The sequence below is a fragment of the Cebus imitator genome, unplaced genomic scaffold (assembly GCF_001604975.1).
Source record: "Cebus imitator isolate Cc_AM_T3 unplaced genomic scaffold, Cebus_imitator-1.0 Scaffold550, whole genome shotgun sequence".
Lineage (NCBI taxonomy): Eukaryota > Metazoa > Chordata > Mammalia > Primates > Cebidae > Cebus > Cebus imitator.
This window is the reverse complement of record NW_016107865.1, coordinates 270,253-289,811: the sequence shown is the minus strand read 5'-3', so window position 1 is coordinate 289,811 and position 19,559 is coordinate 270,253. Positions and strand designations below refer to the sequence as shown.

General features: G+C 44.0%; 1 protein-coding gene across 9 annotated transcripts in view; it reads left to right on the top strand.

The window, feature by feature from the left end:
- Window positions 1–11,593: 11,593 nt before the first annotated feature.
- Window positions 11,594–19,559, top strand: part of ATXN7L1 (ataxin 7 like 1) — a 273,039-nt gene continuing 265,073 nt past the window's right edge. For 7 of the 9 annotated variants that reach the window (XM_017515426.2, XM_017515424.2, XM_017515420.2 and 4 more), the window contains exons 1-2: window positions 11,594–11,812; window positions 12,313–12,381. In XM_017515426.2, coding sequence (XP_017370915.1) covers window positions 11,632–11,812; window positions 12,313–12,381 — 250 coding nt within the window. In that variant the 5' untranslated portion in view covers window positions 11,594–11,631. The remainder of the gene's footprint in view (window positions 11,813–12,312; window positions 12,382–19,559) is intronic. The other 2 variants (XM_017515425.2, XM_017515421.2) reach the window with 2 other exon arrangements.

Genomic DNA, 19,559 nt, shown 5'->3' with positions numbered 1-19,559 from the left:
AATAATTTTACTGGGACAGCCAGCATAATCCAGGACTCCCCAGGCAGAGTCAGCTATTTAGTCAGCTTAAATAGAATGAAGACTTTATATATTCCGTCTCCAAAAACGACCCAGTGTCGGAGTGTTCAAGGGTCAGCCCCAAATGTAGAGACTACCCTTTTATCAGTACATTTGGGTATAGTTTTAAACATGCCAACCAGATGGTTAAGGGATCTTGAAAAGTTCATCTTTCTCATCTAATTAGCTCGTTTGGATCACCAAAGCCCTAATTTTAGAGATTTGTTCTTGATAAAAAGTATTTCTCAAAGAAATATTCCAGTTGACTAAGAACACACTGTATTATTAGCTATGCTATGTCACACTGCAGATTTTAATCTTGGAAACATTGTGCAACTCTTTTAAAGTCTTGATTCCAAAATCCCTTAGACTCACCTGGTTTCCACTAAGTGCTTTATATAGGGAACTATTATCTCTGTGACCCGAGGCTCTTACTTAAGATGGCCACCATTCGCACCCTGCGGCCCTGGATCACTGCCCACCAGCTATTCATGCCCTCCCTGCCTTTCGCATCTGGGCTCAAGTTTCTCCTGTCTCCTGAGCTTTCGCTGCCCACCACAGCCGTCCGTGCTGCTCAGCCTCCTGTGACATTTACTACATGCACATCAGATCAGCATCTTCTCACTGATGCTGTTCCCTAATTATTGATTGCACACAATCTCCCTCAAACTAAATAAGCTTCCCGGGAGATGCAACTATTCTTAGTCTACACCACGTGGCACTTGGCACTCGGCCAGGCAAGGTAAGTCTGTCAACCCCTCTTATCCCGATTATAAAGTGGAGGTTGTAACTCCTTTGCATATCCCACCTCCAACGCAAACTGGGGTAGTAACTAGGCATTATAAGAGACAATTTTTTTAATTAGCCAAATTCCCCAAATGCCAGGGTATTTGCGTAAGTGGAAAAATCAAAGCCTTCTCAACTGAAGCAAGGCCTTTTTTTCCTTAAAACCCCATGAAATGACACACATTACAGATTCAGAACAAAGTTAGAACAGATCTATTTAAGAATAGTGTCCCACGTGTTAAAAAATGGCTGCATAGGTATAAAAGATAAAAGCTTGGACAGGCTGTGTTAACATCTGCAACACTACTGCTTCCATTCTACAATATTTTACTTGTATTTTGATTCTCCTTGTGGAAGGACAATATGGAGCTCACCCACTGATCAATTCCCCAACATTTGTGCCCACCCTCCTAAGAGTCCAGCACCTGCCGTTACTTGGGCATCGATCCCAACCTAAGCAACACAGGTTAAATCAATCACGGGTCAGTCTATAATTGAAATCACATTATCTGCTCCTCCCTGCTGCTAAATTTATTAAACTAATATAAACGCCAATGTCTCTTTCTTCCAAGCCCAGCTTAGGATGGCTTAAGCCCTAACTGAATGGTGAACAACCAAAATTAGATATTGAGGCTATCTTATTTATTCCATGACCCAAGGCACTATGTTTCTGAGACACAAGAGAAATCTTGGGAAATCTGCCAGCTCAACTGTATTACTTGTAAATGGCTTCACTCTGTAATACCAATGTACAACCATACGTGTGGTTGGCAAGTGAGGGTGACTCTTCTTGAAGCAAAAAGTAAAATTCCCAGGTGAACTGGTAACACATACAGAGACATCAACGACACCGTTCCTTCTGCTAATCCAGCTAGCACCTGAGTGAGCATTAGGAAAAGGCTCACCTGCTTCAAAAAACTCGACTTCCATCTGTTAGAAAATAGTATTTATATTCCCGATTTTGTTAGAATAAGCTACTTTACTGCCATCTGCCAGAAAAATTATCATAATAAATCTCTGATGTCTGTGATTTGAACAGTGGCTCTTTAGAAGTGGCACAGTTGTATAGTGTACAACCTCCACAGCAGTGCTGGCCAGGTGTTTAATAACTTTGGAATATAATAAACTAGCAGGGGAGCCACGCTTTATTTTACTTCCCCTCTGAGCCTCAGTTTCATCATCCATACATTGGCAATAATGAGAGCTATCTAGTATTGGTGTCTTAGCACTGATCAGGCTTCATATTGGAGTAGGAAAGCAATGGTTTGTGAAAGATTGAGACAATAAAAGAAGACCACATCACTTGATTATCCCATAATAACTACACCCATAAGAAAGAGAGCTCACATTCTCTTTGACTCTACAAATATCATTCATCCAATTATATAACTGAGGTCTTCGTATATTGAAAGTGAAAAGATTTTGGGTTTTTTGGTAGTGACAATGGGTCTCACAAGCCGCACCACACTCTTACTAGATTTCTGATTGAAGGTGGCCACAATGGCAAGGTAGTTGATGAGACTTAGGCACTGATTATCTAGAAATGAAAAAGAAGACCTAAAATTAATTGGCCTACGTCAGGGTTTCTCGATCTTATCACTATCATTTGGGATGTGATCAACCTTTGCTGTAGGGGCTGTCCTGTGCATCACTATAGGAAGTTACCAGCATCCCTGGCTTCTACCCACTAGATGTCAGTAGCACCTTCAACCTCCAGTCATGACAACCAACAATGTCTCCAGACATTGCCAAATGTCCTCTGGGAGGAGTGGGTGGCAAAATTGCCCATAGCTGAGAAACAGTGGCCTACACAGAAATTCAAATGCATGGCTGGAGCATACATTTGAATTTCTTGGGAAAGAGCGAGCTACCCTCCCACCAAAGGAGACCAGGACTCTAACTTCTACTATGGGTATTCCGTGACCTTAAAGGTTCTAGCTTCTACTTCCTGTCATAGAAATAAAAACCAGACTCTGGCCTCTTGCTTCAAGGAGTTCCTCCTTTGCAGGGTATTAAAAGATAGGGCTGGGGGAAAGTGTCCGGGACGACATCACAGCCCAGGTATCCCCCTCTGCTCACTTGGTATCTGGCTGGCTGCCGGGGTCCCAGCATTGCCAACCTCTCTTGAATGATGGTGCTGTTACCACACAGGGCTGGCATGAAGCTGGATACTTGCAGCCTTCCTGTTGTGGCTCCTACAGAAGTATAAACTCATAACTTCATTTCCCATAGCACAACTATCGAAGGCCAGGTCATTTAATAAAAACTTGGGTAAAGTAAAAGAAACGACCACACAGAAAACCTGACAATGAGGTGCTGGGTTTGAAGGATTCCAGAGTCACGCCTTGGTCATTCCAGACATGTCCCCTTTCCAGACGCTGCCTGGCCCAGCTCCCAGCCCACAGGCTCTAGCTGCCTCTCTCTTGCCACCCAAGGAGAACTTCAGTCCCTTCCCCTCTGGGAAGCCCAGGGGCTCCATGACCTGTCTCGGTCTGTTCTCTCCATCTCCTCCAGCCTTCACTTTCCATGCCTCTACTTTCTCCCTTCCGGCCTGATGGACAGCTGGGAGCATCACATCATTAAAAAAAATTCCCAACTACCACCTGCAGAGGTTGGCCTTTTTAGATACTTAGAAGACAATATCTTTCGATAATTCATTTCCCCGAGTCTGAGCTATTGAGCTTGGAAAATCATCTCAGGGGAAGCACCACCAAGATCCGAGCTGGCTGTAGCCATCGGGCCCATCTTTACAGCATCCTGTGGCCATGAGGTGAGGTTCTGTCTCCCATGATCTTCTGGACATGGCCCGGGCTCCACTGGGAGGTGTCCTATGGAAAACGTTGGACAATTTCATGTATAATACAATTCCCAGGAATTTTTTTAAAATACTTTTTTAAGAGATAGAATTTACTAAATCCTAATGAAAAAGATTATTTAGACCACAAAACATATTATTTAAAGAAGAGTAATTAATTGGTGCAGGAAAAAAATAGTTCAAACAACAAAACAGAAAAAGAGCTCAGAAACAGACCCAGATGTTTAGGAAATAAGTAGATGAAAGATCTCTAGAGAAAAGATAAACTATTCAAAATACGGTTCTGAGGATAAATGATAACTGTTTGGAAAATGATTGAAAATTAATTTTTTACCTCACATTGTTAGCCAAAGTATTCCAAGATCTGAATATAAAAATAAAACCTATAAAGCATAAAGAGAAAATATCAGAAAATTGTTAATGACCTTGGGGAAGTGAAGGTCTTCTTAAGCAAGACAAAAAACAAAAGGCCTCAAGGAAAAGCCTGAAATGTCGACTATTTCCAAAGGGAAGAAAAAGTGTGTGTGTAAAAGATGCCATAGTCAAGGTCAAAACCAGAAAAGTGACAAGCTGGAAAATTACATTATTTCCAAATAAAGAAAAGATCCAAATCGAGAATATTCACAGAATTCCTACAAATCAATAAGCAGACATAAAAAACCTCAACGACAAATCATCAAAGGATACTAACAGCAATTTACAGAGTACAAACACAGTGAACTTGAGGGGAAATGCTCAAAAACACACACAAATGAGGGAAATACAAATCAAGATAGTTTTTTACTCTAACATGGGCGAAAAGGAAAAGGTTTGAAAATGTTGAGCATTAATTAAGGAAATGGGCACATCTCTGTACTGTAGTGGAAGTAGAAATTAGCTACTTCAGAAGACAATCTGGCAGAACTATTAAAATTTAAAATGCACATACCCAGCAATTCTATTTCTGGGCAGTAATACTCCCTCACGCGCCAAGAAGCATATATAAAAATAAAGATGTTGACTACCTATTTTTCACAAAAACTAGAAACCTAAACGTATATCAATAAGATAACAGATAAATATTTGGGAGGCCAAGGGGTATATCATTTGGGTTCAAGAGTTTGAGCCCAGTCTGGCCAACATAGTGAAACCCCACTTCTAATAAAAATACAAAAATTAGCCGGGCATGGTGGTGGGTGCCTGTAATCCCAGCTACCTGGGAGGCTGAGGCAGGAGAATAGCTTGAACTCAGGAAATGGAGGTTGCAGTGAGCCAAGATTGCGCCACTGCACTCCAGACTAGGTGACAAAATAAGACTCTGTCTCAAAAAACAAAAACAAAAATAGATCAATAGACCCTGAAACATTTTATGAAATACCATGAAGCAGTTTAAAAGAATGAGGTATTTCCATATATAATGACATGTAGCAGCACATGTGAAAAAAGAAAATTATAGAAAAATATCCGTAAATTGATGCTATTCACATTAAAAACAAACAAAAGACAACACACACAGCAATACCATCTATACCTATAATGACAGACATATACAGTAGGTAAATGCCTAGAATAAACGGTATGAAAAATGCCTTCAGACCTGAGGGTAAAGGAGTGACCACATTTGAAGGGGATATTTCTCTCTTATTGCTACTGTTTTAGTATTTCATGAGGAGAACATGTTTATTCATGAGGTATTAGTTTGTTTTCATGCTGCTGGTAAAAACATACCCCAAACTGGAAACAAAAAGAGGCTTAGGCCAGGCAGGGTGGCTCACGCCTGTAATCCCAGCACTTTGGGAGGCCGAGGTGGGTGGATCACCTGAGGTTGGGAGTTCAAGTCCAACCTGGCCAACATGGTGAAACCCCATCTCTATTAAAAATACAAAAATTAGCTGGCCTTGGAGGCAGATGCCTGTAATCCCAGCTATTCGGAAGGCTGAGGCAGGAGAATCGCTTGAACCTGGAGGCGGAGGTTACAGTGAGCCAAGACTGTGCTATTGCACTCCAGTCTGGGTGACGGAGCAAGACTCCATCTCCAAAAAAAAAAAAAAAAAAAAAAAGAGGTTTAATTGGACTTACAGTTCCACTTGGCTGTGGAGGCCTCAGAATCATAGCAGGAGGCAAAAGGCACTTCTTACATGGGTGCACCAAGAGAAAAACGAGGAAGAAGCAAAAGCGGAAACCACTGATAAACCCATCAGATCTCATGAGCCTTCTTTACTATCACGAGAATAGCATGGGAAAGACCAGCCCCCATGATTCAATTACCTTCCCCTGGGTCCCTCCCACAATACATAGGAATTCTGGGAGATACAATTTGAGATTTGGGTGGAGACATAGCCAAACCATATCACATGATTTTCAAAATTCGCTATCAAGTTTCTTTTATGGACGAAACTCATTTTTCAAAGAAAACAACAACAAGCAGAAATCACACTCTGCTTAGTTTTAAGACAACTATTTCCTTTATCATGCAAAGGCAGTTTTGTCTGCAACTAAACTGGATTGTGCAGTTCCTTCGCATAGCAAATGGTCTTTCAGGACCTTTCCTGAAGAAAGGGACATTTATGTATTACCATGATGTACATGTCAAGAGGAAGTTCTGGGCAGAGGTTTCAGACAGAGGCCTCCACATAATTGAATCAGGCCAGCAGCTCCATTTAAAGAAAAGAAGTGCTTTAGTTTCCTTTCCAAGCAGAAGGATGTCTGTCAGAAGCAACTAGAGGAGCTACTCGTAGTGTCAGTGTCAGCCTGTCTCTGACTGGCAGCTGCTGTCTAAACAATGCACTACAACTAAAGAAATCATCACAGTGAACATTGAACCACTGTCCACTGTGCGCCCTATGCCTGGGGCTCAGTACCAGAATCTCACTCCATCCTCTCATCAATCCCAAGAGAAGAGCTTTACTGCCCATTTCAGAGATGAGGAGCCTGAGGTTCAGATGGATCAAGGAAGGTTCTCAAGCAAATGACCAAAGGGCAATTCTACGTCATGCCTGCCCGTCTCAAGCCTGTGCGCTGGCCTCCACCCTGCACTGCCTCCTGCACCACAGTAAACGGTAGGTTTGGAGATGTGGATGAACTTTGCTCAAATCAATATGTGTACATTAATGTTAAATTTCTTTATATGTAGGTTAAGGGCCAAAAGTGATATCTACAAGAATCCTAAAGAGAAGCTATCATCTTTCCTGTCTCGCCCTTGCAAAAGGACAGTGGTCAGGAATGGGGCTGGATCTGTTACACTTTGGGGAACAGAGATGACCTCAACCTTCAGCACCACAGCAGTTCCAGGGAGCCTCAACTGACCCAAGTCACAGGTGAATCAGCCAAGAGTTTTAAGACAGATTTCTGTCACGATAACACACTCCCATGTTGGCTGTTCTGGCTCAGTCAGAGAATTCAAGTGTTTCTGTAGTTATATTTATTAATAGAGTCCATGGTTAGCCAGGCCTGGCACATGGCTAGGGCTCTATATTGAAACCAATAAGTAAAAGCCTGGAATTTCTATTTTCTTTCCCACTCCTGTTGCTACTGGGGGCCTTTTATCTCGTCCTGTTTTTAATCCAGCAGCCTGCAAGGGGCAGGAAAGAGGCAGGCAAAGTTGTTTAGCAACACAGAGTAGAAGGCACACCTGCCCTCCAGATGCCGAGAGCTTTTATAAACGGTAACAACGTATGTCACAAATTTTCCCCAAAGTATAATTCTCAGGGAGAGTGGGTTAGGGAAATAAATTTAGAGAGAAGAGTGGCAGATGGGATAGATGGATTCAATTAAAGCAAAGAACATCAAACAATTCCGGGGATGCCTCATTCTAATGGAACATGTCATTTTCTCCTCATTGCCTCCAGGGAACTCCCAACAGTCTAGGTAGGAAGTAGGGTGCTCACAGGGCGCCTCAACCCCAGCAGGAGTTTAATATCCTCAAAGGAGAGAGCTAATATTCCCTCTTCTTTTCAATAATGTGGTGAAGCAGCACATGAATCAGACTAAGTGAATGCAGGATACATATTAGATGCACATTGCTACAGAACCAGGTGTTATTCAAATTAAATAGGTATTTTCCATTGTCATCTCCATAGAACAGATTTCTTTATTTCGTCTATGGGAGACTCTCCTTTCTAATTAAACCAACCACACTGTCATTTTCCTAAGAAAGATAATAAAACGATAAAAATATTTACATCCTTTTATCTTCCTAAACATTAATCACGATGGGAAGAGAGTGTTTTGCTAGATAGTTTTATCACATAGACATTATATTAATATGCTTTAAATTACTGTTTTACAGGTCACTTTATCCTTATTAAGGATGTATAAGATTCTTATTGCCTCTAACAGTATTTGTAATTATTTACTACCAAAAGGAATTCAACTCTGTAATAAATTGACCACCATATATAATTGATATATAAGTATATATATATATATATATATAAAAATACAGCATGTACACCTGAACTCTACTCCCAATTGACCTCAATTTTCATCCAAAGTCAAGTGTAAATGTCTAGTAGTTTGATGAGCAATGCTTTCTTTATTCTCTGCCTCTCAGTTATGCAATTTGACTGACAGTCATGTTATCCAACACAGTCGTAGATGGGTTATAGTTTCAACAAGTCAGTATTATTATGTTTATAGTCAATGGAGAAACTGGGGAAGGCTTAGAGTAAAGGAACTCTGTATTTTTATTCCATAACTAACTGCAACAATGTAGATGTGCTCTGTTATCAATTAAACGTGGCAATGCATATAAAGTCTTCTTTTGTAGAGATGCTAAATCACTTTTAGATTCTAGCCCACAATTTACTATGCTGTAGAGCAAAATCATCCCAAATAGAAGGAAATAATATTTGGGCTGTCAGACCCTCTTTAAGGTCCTGTGTAGTAACCTCCACTTGAGAGACTCTGCCGGGAAAGCAAGCTCATGTTAAAATATGGAACCAACGATTTGTTTCACTGTAACTAAGGTGCCCTGACTTCTGATGATAAGCCACCTTTGATTTTTTTTTTTGAGTGGTTTATAGTGGCTCCCAGGAGAGGAGACAGCATTCTGGAAGCTCAAGTCACTGACTCCCAGCAAGTGGCTCATTCACATGGCTATTAGCAAGATTCAGCTCCTTACTGGCTGTTGGACTGAGGGCCTCTGTTCCCCACTGGCTGATGACCAGAGCCCTCCCTCAGTTCCCTGCCACAAGGTCCTCTCCATAGGGCAGCTTACAACATGCCAGTGGGCTTCCCTTAGAGCAAGCTAGGGTGTGCAAGGGAGAGTAAGAGCAACAGAAGTGACAGCCTTTTTGTACCCTAACCTCAGAAATGACACCCCACCACTTTTGCTATATTCTATTGGTTACAGGCAAGTGACTAAGTCTAGCCCACACGAAAGGGGAGAGGATTACACAGGGCATGAACGCCAGCAGGTGCAGACCTTTGGGCCACATTAGCCGCTGCCCACACCTTCCTTGCATGCCCAACAACACAGGAATAAACATCAAAATAGATAAGAGAGTGGAAATAGGGAAGCAGAAGGGAAAGGGACAATGTTCCAGCAACTAATTCCTCATGCTTCAGAGTGCTCAAATTCTCTCTCCTCACCCCCAAATCCAGCCCAAGAGCACACCCTTGGATCAGGTGCTCTCTTCACGGAGCGTCACATATGGCTCCTCCTCTCCACCTGCATAGCACCACCGAAGCTCAGGCTTCCGGTTCTTCACACCACGGACATTGCAGCGCTCCTTTTCTAACCAGGCTGCCTATGCCAATCTTTCTAAGTCACACTTTTAACTCATCTTTATGATGCAGAAAGCCCTTCAGTAGCTCCCCATTGTCAAACAAAATCAACTCTTTAGGCTGCCATTTGGTGCCTTCCATAATTTAACCCAGGCTTGGGTATCCAAATCCATCACCCCCAAACCCCCAGTAACAATTCTCCACCCCACGCAAACCATGCTGAACACCCAAACACACCCTGTTTATGCTCAGCTTGAAGCCTCTGCTGAGAGCATCATTCACTCCCTCTCCCTCCACAAGACCAGTCTTCACTTTACCATTATAAATCTTTGCCAATTTCCAAGATGCAGAGCAGATCCCATCTTCTCTGTCACACAGTTTCTGTTCACTCCTAACCAGATTTCAGTTCCTCTTACGAACTGACACAGCCCTGAGAAACCACCCCATCCACTGCACAGGCCAGTCCCTGTGTACCTGCCCTTTTTTCCCCAAGGAGTTGGTAAGTTTCACAACCTCCTCCTTTCAGAGACCTCCAAACTGCATGTCTGTGAGAGTGAGGATGGGTCTCATTCATCTTTCTCTGCTGAGGGCAGCTGTTCCATGACAGGCAATGTTGGTTGACTAGGAAGGAAGGAAGGAAGACAGGGAGGGAGGCAGGGAGGGAATGTCAAGCCCAGGGTCTAGCATATAGCAAGAGGTCAACAAGTAATAAATATTTGTTAACACCTCCGGTTCTTAAAATAGGAATTCTTCAACTAGCGACACCTTAGCTATGTAGAAGCCCTTCCAAAGAGAGCAAAGGCAAATGCAGTTTATCCGAGTCTGACAAAAACAAGCCGACTCACACAAACATCACAACTAAAAGCAAATCCACAGCTCCTCCTTCATTGCCCCTCCTAACACCGGCTTAGAGATACAGGGTGCCAAGCTCAGGGACATTATTAGATGGCTCAACTCAGTCAGTACAAAGCAACTTCACATCAGTGCGCTTCAGCTGTGACAACTTGGGAAACAGCAGTGGTGAGAGTTAAAACGGTGCTGGGAAAAGAGAGAAAAAATAAATATCAATTGTGGGGTGGGGGCGGTGTCCATATAGTTTAGATAATTCCTAGTAAACAAAAGTATTTGTTAAAAAGAAGAAACAGAGACTTTTTAAAGCCTTTGTTGCTTACCCCAGGGAGACGGTGAAAATCTCAACTAAAGCACCCAACGTCCAAAATCCAGAGGAAATCTAGCGCTCCCTTTCTAGCTGGCTAGAGCAGTTACGTCTGAAGTGAATTCTCCCAGGAATCAGATTCCTGGCCAAAGGTTGTCTGCGCAAACCTGGGCCACCCTCATCTCACCGCAGGGAGCGCTGGAAATGGCTCAGGGGCTAGGCCCGCTAGCATCATCCTCCAAGAGCCGTGAATTCGCCCTCCTGCTCTGCTGACTCTGGAGCAAAGTCCACGCAGTGGTTCTCTAAGAGCCGAAGACACGCACCGCGCGGGGAACCTGGAGGTTGGGGAGCCCGGAGTTTCGAGTTTTGCACGACCCGCAGCCTGAGATGGAAAGGGAGCTCCTCGCGCCCCAAACTCACCTGCGTTTCAGAACCACATCTACCCACTGGTTTCAGCTCCCAGAGCAACTGCAGAATCTCCACGGTCCAAAGTCCTCCAGGAAAGGGGGTGACTGGGGTGAGGGCTGTGGGGCGAGGTCACCAAGATCCCTTCCGTGGCTCCGAGTGGTGGTGGGGGGGCGCAACCCCTCTCGGCTCCTCCCCACCAAGCCGTCGGGACCCCCGCGGGGGCGCCTCGCGGTGGGCGACAGGCACCCGGGGAGAGAGGGACAAGCTGAAAGCAAGAGCTGCCTGCAAAAACTTTCGGTCCGCCAGCGGAAACTCTGCAGGAAAGACCACCCTTCCTTCGGCCCCGAGTCGGGCCTCTCTCCGCACGCCCGACCCCTGCGCCCCGGCTCGGGCGGCGCCACCGCCGCATCCCGGCTGCCGCGCGCGCTGCAGCCTCGGCTCTCCGGCACGCGGCGCTCGCCCGGCCGCAGCCCCTCCCCGGCAGGCAGGCGGGCGGCCCCCGGCGGGCGGGCGCGGACTGCAGGCGCCTCTCTGCTGCCCCTGGCGGCCGCGGGCGCGCGAGCCCCGCCGAGCCGGCTCGGGGAGCCAGAGCGCCCGCCCCTCCTCCGCTCCCTCTCCCCTCCTCCTCCGCCGCCCTCCTCCCATCCCGCCCTTCCTCCCTCCCTCCCCCTTTCAGAACACTCAATGTCGGAACGTTCCGAAGATGACGTCGGAGCGTTCTCGAATCCCGTGTCTCTCGGCTGCTGCTGCCGAAGGAACAGGGAAAAAGCAACAAGAAGGAAGAGCAATGGCGACACTGGATCGCAAAGTGCCCAGTCCGGAGGCGTTTCTGGGCAAACCCTGGTCCTCCTGGATCGACGCCGCCAAATTACACTGCTCCGACAGTAAGAACCCCACCGCCTCCTCCTCCTTTTATTATCCTGTAACCTTTCCATTCACCTAGAGCCACTGGGAAAAAGTGTGTGTGTGAGAGAGAGAGTGGCCCCCGGTGTCCTCCATGCTTCTCCCTCTCTCTCTAAATAAATACACACAGAGACAGATCATCAATGCACAGGGAGGGCCCGGCTGCCAGGGCTGTCTGTCTGTCTGTCTGTGCCCGGCTCCCCGTGGCAGCCCGCGGGGTGGGCTCGCAGCCCCACGGTGTTGTCCGTTTAAAAGGCTACTCTGTTGCTGCTTGCATAGTTTTTTGGGTACCTATCTGGGCCAGGTAGATAAAAACCCGGACTTGGGAGAAAATGTTGCATTGTCAATTTTTGAAAGAATTTCATATACAGTATTTATATCGATCTGTTTGCAAATAAACACTCTCCCTCCCCCCTTGACTTTGGCTTTTTTCCCCCCTTTTTTCCTTATTTTCTGTTTTCCTTTTCTTTTTCATCTGCAGATGTAGATTTAGAAGAGGCTGGAAAAGAGGGTGGAAAAAGCAGGGAGGTTATGAGGCTTAATAAAGAAGGTAAGTGGAGCTACTGGCATTTTAGTGTTAGCATGTGTGGCAGAATCTTCACAGGATTTCGAATATAATGTGAATTGTTCTGCTGGGTACAGAGTGACTAAGGCTTGTCAAAAATTGAGCACGCCCAGGTGACTACTGCTTCATGTTAACTTCTTTCAAAGTATAAATACAACTGGGGGGTAAAGGGGGGTGAGACTGTTGAAGGCAGAAGTTTACTGCACTTCAGTTGGAGTCCACGTTTGAGCCTTCTGATGCATATCTGCCATGCTCCTCGGGAGCATCATTGCCAAATGGTGGGGCGTTGAAATCTCTGAAATGAAGAGTGGGGCTCCCTTCACAACATCCCATCCTTTCTTGTGGGTGAATGCACAACAGTTTAATGAACCCCACATTGTCAGTCGTTCCAGCAGCTACTTCTCCACTCGCCACTGAAAACCATTGTACGTGGCAAACCCTTGCAGCAAGTTACATTTTGCCCGCTTTGCATTTGGTCACAGATTGTCACGTGGCAAGCAGGGTTAGGGGCATCTGTGTGTGCAGTGCCCCGCTAGTCGCCCTCTCTTTTCCCAGCATGGAAATACAGTACCTGAAATGGGACACACTGAGTAGATAGGTCATTCCAGACCAAGACATGTGAGAGAAACCACAACCTGCTGGAGTTGGGCATCAAACACACATGGTCGTCATAAATAAATCATGTCCTGTTCGCATTTGCAAGCCTGCAGTGTGTAACTCTGGCCTATGGGCTTCAAATGGAGCAACTCCAGGGGCCACTTGCTGCTAAGCAAATGGATGGGTTCATTTGGATTGATTCACTAACTGATGCCTTATAATCATAATTGGCTGAAATTGGGGGTTGGAAGATGGCACAAGGGGACGGAAGAGGTTGATATTGAAAGAGTTCAGACATAAGTAGGCCATAGGTACACTGGTCATCCCAAATAAATGGAGAGAAGACAGTTAGATGCTAAAGAATGGTCCCCCTCATAAAAGGGGATATCACCCTGGAAGGCAGCTGAATCTTACGTGGAAAGATGGAACTCATTTTGTGAATCGACACTTCAGTTAGTTGGTTTTCTGCGCCCAATCATTTCCTGACCATCCACTGAGAGGAAACTTTGTGCTTCAGAAAAAAATCACATGAAGGTTAAAATGCATGCATATTCAAGGACAGTTTCCTAGCATAGTGTTTCTGCTAATTAAGCACTTTGGGAACAAAACATTATTCTAAAGATGTTTGCTTCTAAATGTCTTAGTGTGATCTTGACATGTATCTTCAGGATGCACGAGGGATTGATGTCAAGTGGACTTCTTACAAGTGGCAGCTTATTTGTGTTAAATGTCTGTGTGGGGGCAGTGGGAAGCATCACTAGAGGTTATTTTTCTTCACAGACAAACTCGAGATCTCTAAATGTTTGCAAGACTCAGTTATCAGGCTACTGGCAACGTGTCCACAAAAGATGATGAGGCTGCGGAAATCTTTAAAATTGAGTAAAGGTCATGGTATGGCACAGGATTGGCACCTCTCAAGTCTGGGTGACAGGTTATGACTATCACACACAAAACTCACATCCTTTCCCCCCAGTTCCTGTTTCTATTTCAAAAGACTCTTGTTCTCAGATTCTCTTTGCCTCATGAGAAATGGATTCTTTTTTTTTTTTTTTTTTTTGAGACAGAGTCTTACTCTGTCGAGAGGCTGAAGTGCAGTGGCACGATATCAGCTCACCGCAGCCTCCGCCTCCTGGGTTCAAGTGATTCTCCTGCCTCAGCCTCCCGAGTACCTGGGATTATAGGTGCCCGCCATCATGCCCAGCTAAGTTTTGTATTTTTAGTAGAGATGGGGTTTCACCATGTTAGCCAGGATGGTCTCAATCTCTTAACCTTTTGATCTGCCTGCCTCGGCCTCCCACAGTGCTGGGATTACAGGCGTGAGCCACCACGCCTAGCTGAGAAACAGATTCTTTTAAGAAAAAATGAAAAGCTCTCCTTTCCTCAGTAGTCACAAGTGGAATATCCTGCTTATTAGGTCCTTTGTCCTGTACAAAGATGTAGCTCCTAATTATACACATATGCATTAAGGACACCCACTGTTCAGTGTAACTTGAAATTGCTGACTTCACCAAAATAGCCATATATGGGCTGAAATCTCTTTGTTCATAGGCCTGGTGAAACAGACTTAGGTGAGCAAATCCCAATGGTCTTTCTGGTATATATGCACATAGTTTTCTTTTTTTTTTTTTTGGATGGAGTTTCACTCTTATTGCCCAGGCTGGAGTGCAATGGCACGATCTCGGCTCACCACAACCTCCACCTTCCGGGTTCAGGCGATTCTCCTGCCTCAGTCCCTGGAGTAGCTGGGATTACAGGCATATGCCACCATGCCTGGCTGATTTTTTGTATTTTTAGTAGAGACAGGATTTCTCCATGTTGATCAGGCTGGTCTCAAACTCCCAACTTCAGATGATCTGCCTGCCTTGGCCTCCCAAAGTGCTGGGATTACAGGTGTGAGCCACCATGCCTGTCGACATGCAGTTTTCTTTATAGATAAAATATCTATATAGTAAATTACCCCATGGTGAGAAATTGAAGGGTTGAGCTGACACAGGGTGTTTGGTTACCTGGATCTCCAGTAATGCTTGCCGTGGGCCCTCTTGTTGGAGTAATCAACAGTCTTGGGGTGGATACATGTTTGTGGATGGGTCACTGCAGGACAGAAAGTAGCCTGTGTGTGGCTGTGTTCCTGTGCATATGAACATATGTAGATTGTCTTTAACACGGTCGGCTTTCAGCAGGTCTTGAGAAGAAATTCAGGCTTTAATGGCAATGAATGAACAAAATAAAGTTTAGAAATTCCAATTGAGAAATAGAGGGAGGTGATTCCAATTTTGATATCATTTTTTTCTGTGGTAAAGTAAACATAACATAAAATTTACCATCTTAACAATTTTGAGTCTATAACTCAGTGGCATTAAGTACATTGATAGTGTTATACAGCTATCATCACTCTCCTTTTCCCAAATTTTCCATCATCTCAGTCAGAAACTCTGTACCCATTATACAATCCCTCCCCATTCCCCACTCCTCTCAGCCCTTGTAACCACTGTTCTTTCTGTCTTTATAAAGTTGCCTATTCTAATACCTTGTATAAGTGGAGTAATACAATCTGTGTCCTTTTGTATCTGGTTTATTCCACTCTGCATGTCTTCGTAGTTCATCCATGTTGTAGTATGGACAAGCACTTCATTCCTTTTTAAGGCTGAATAATATTTCATTGTATATATATACCACATTTTGTTAGCCCCTCAGCTGTTGGTGGACATTTGGGTTGTTTCCACCTTTTGTCCATTTTGAATAATGCCACTATGAACATTGGTGTCATATGATATTTTTGGTAGACTAAACTCAGGAAGAGAAGTTAGGCTGGAAATGTGAAATGAGAATTATTTTGCTTTCTGCCTCTATCTGCCCACAACTTTAGAAGACACAGCAAGGGCTTGCAGACTTTTTGAATACCTTGATTACTATAATATAGTTCCCCATTCCTCACTCCTTTAAACTTTCTTTTAATTCTTTCCATTTCTTTCTGTTCTCCACTCCTAATGTATAAAATGTTAATTGGATGCTTTGAATGTCTGTAATAAAGTTTTCACGTCATTGTTATTATTTCATCTAAAATTAGCTAAATTATAGCCAAGAGGAATTTGCCAAATACTTTTTTTTTTTTTTTTTTTTTGTGTCGGAATTTCACTGTTATCACCCAGACTGGAGTGCAATGGCGTGATCTCGGCTCACTGCAACCTCCGCCTCCCAGGTTCAAGCAGTTCTGCCTCAGCCTCCCAAGTGGCTGGGATTACAGGCATGTGCCACCACACCCCGCTAATTTTGTATATTTCATAGAGATGGGGTTTCACCATGTTGGCCAGGCTGATCTCAAACTCCAGACCTCAGGTGATCCGCCCGCCTTGGCTTCCCAGAGTGCTGGGATTACAACCGTGAGCCACTGCACCTGGCCCCAAATACTTTTGAATGTTATCAAGTCATCACCTGGGTTCAGAAGGCATTGCTAGTTCCATGGGTGGATATGCTTAGGTGGGGTTATATCCAGGACAACCTGGATACTTGAAGGAGGAGAGCGCTTTGAGTTGGCTTCCCACATTTTGATCTATGCTCTTTGGAGGTCATTTCCCTTCTCTGGGTCAATTCGCTCACATTTAAAGTAAGGGAGGGTGGGACTAAATGTCCTTTAAGGTCCCTTTGAGACCTCTGAACCCAAGCTTCTGTATTGATATGCAGTTATAGCAGGCAAACTGTTTCTAAAGAAACTTAAAAAAAAAAACCTCAAGCCCTCACATTAAAAATATCTTAAACTCCTTCAAAACTAACTGAGTTTATTTTCTCAATTTATAACTTCGTGGTGGCAAAAATCACTGCATCTGATACACAAGCAATATTCTGTTGCAAATCATTTGGGAATGGTACCCGGCCTTCACCATTCTGAGAAGAGTGGAGTTCTGAGTCCACAACCCAATGTGTTCCCCCGGTGGGGAATGATTTGACCCCAGTCAGCTTGGGTCAGTTAGGCGTTCAGATTTCCTGAGAGGAGGACTCTCAGAAACCTCAGCCTGATCTGTGAAAGGTGTTTGAGAGAAAATTTCAAGGACAGCCATTCTTCTACGGTAACCTTTTCAAATAGTTTCCTCTTCAGCTTGGTAGATTTATCTGAAGACTTTTTTCAGGCTAATTAGGAAAAAGCTCTCAGTGATTTAGAAAGATGTTCCCCTTGCCTCACCTGAAGTTTTTTTTTTTAAAGAATGCCAATCATAGATAAGGAATAGGGTTCCTATGGCTCATAAATGTCCCTAACTATAAAACAGAGATAAAAATAGGGTTGTTGTGATGATTAAATGATAATACAAAAGGGGTTAGCATATAGTAAGTGCCTAATGAATGTTGGCTTTTTTTATTATTATTTATTAATGAAGCTAGCGCTAGAAAACGTTATTCTAATTAACTAGGATTTTAAACTAATCGTGATGAAAAGTTACCTAGCAGAAGCTTTATTTTTAGAGTAAATCATTTTATTATAGTTTTATGAAGCTAATGATTTTTTAAAGAAACAATTTCTATGGATATCAGTTTTGTGTTTTTTTTTTGAGACAGAGTCTCACACTGTTACCCATGCTGGAGTGCAGTGGCATGATCTTGGCTCACTGCAACCTCTGCCTCTTGAGTTCAAGTGATTCTCCTGCCTCAGCCTCCCAAGTAGCTGGGTCTACAGGCATGTGCCATCACACCCGGCTAATTTTTTGTATTTTTAGTAGAGACGGAGTTTCACCTTGTTAGCCAGTATGGTCTCAATCTCCTGATCTTGTAATCCGCTCGCCTCAGCATCCCAAAGCATTGGGATTACGGGTGTGAGCCAAGGCGCCCAGCCGGACATCATTGTTTTTAATGGAGTGCAGTTAAGTGATCATTGCTAAGTTTTGTGAAGAGCTAGCGAAAAATACTTAGGCTGTACATAGCCTATGGCTAGGAAGAGTTTATACAAAGTTCTTTCTAGGGTCTGGGAAATCTAAATAATTTTTTTAAATGATCAATAAGTTGTTTTATTTTATCACTGAGAAAAAATAGTCCTCAGTAGATTGCTGTTTGGGTCTCTTGGAAGCATACACTTGTCACTTTGAAAACTTGCCTGTGTTATAAAGTTCTCATGTGTTTTGATGTGATGTCGATAAACTGGTGGAAAGCTTCCAATTGGAAAAGTGTGTTGGGGCCAGTAAGATATTGCTGTGACTGTAAGAGGTTGCCGTTCTTTTGAGATGCTGGTGGAATTGGACTGGAATATAGGAGGGTGCAGAGAACATAGGAGCATGCTCAGCTCAGGCTTAGGAGTCTCGCTGTCATGGCTGGTTGGGAGCAAATTGGAGAAAAAGGTGGCACCTGACCTGGTAAGAATGAAGTATTCTTAGAATCCAAGCCAGGGAAGCCAGCAGTCGGCCATGGAGATTTATGGGAAATTGCGCAGGCTTCCCTTTATCATTATGCAGACAACTCTGTTATCTATGTTAATAGGAGATGGGAAGACACGAAGTCCACAGATTACACAGATAAACCTCATTTTTACCATTAAGTTCAGCTTCCTTCCTCATTAAGCCTACGTCCTCCCCTTTTGCTAACAAGCAGTAACATTTGTTCACTTTGGTGTTTCATTATCATCTCTCTTTTCTGGCCCAGCTTTTGGGTTGGAAGCACGGGAGAGATGGAGTGGCTTAGAGGTGATAAGGAGGAAAGATGAGAAGGAGAAGAGGAGAAAGGCTTGGAGAGCTATATGCTCCACAGGTGCAGCCCACTGATGGAGCAGGGGCTTACCGCAGCCAACGCAGCACAGCTGAGAGGACATCCTCATCATCTAGTTTGAAAAATACAAAGCTTCTAAAATGAGTACTTCTTTATACATGCAATTATTTCCTTGTGCCTGGGTTCCCATGTGAGGGAAATGCGGCTCTGGCTCCTTCCACAACAGGAAGCTAGGATGGACACACTGAAACACTGTATGTGATTTTGCCTTTTTGTAAGTTACCCTGTACCAGGGTCTCATCCTATGTCATTCTATGAGAATAATGTTTTACTGCTAGAAGATGTAGACTGTTAGACACACACACACACGTTCATTTTTAAACTACTTATTATTTTTTAATAATGTTCACGTTACAAAATTCAAAAGGCTATCCAAGTGGAAAGTAAGTCTCTCCCACCCCGTTCCGGTTGCTTGTTATCCTTCCAAAGATATTCTGTGTGCATTCAAGTAGATACATACATCATTTTGTCTTGTTCTCACGTGAATGATAGAAAGTTACAGTATTAGCTGGCATCTTGCCATTTCCATTTATCTTAGAGAGCTGTCCATATCAGTTCATAAGGAGTCACCATGTTCTCTTTTGGTGCCTGCATAGTAGGGTAACAATGTAAGCCTCTGGGTGTCTTGCTAAGTTTTTAATACCCTTTACTGCTTTCTTGGCCTCTGTCATGCATTTGACCTGGAAGGAGCTCTCCTGATGTGCCAGCAGTGGGCTAGACACCGGGGACACAGCAGTGAAAAAGCACAACCACTGCCTGCCCTCAGGGTGCTTCCAGCCTAGTGGCAAAAGCACAGGTGGACCCTGATGAGTGCTCTGAAA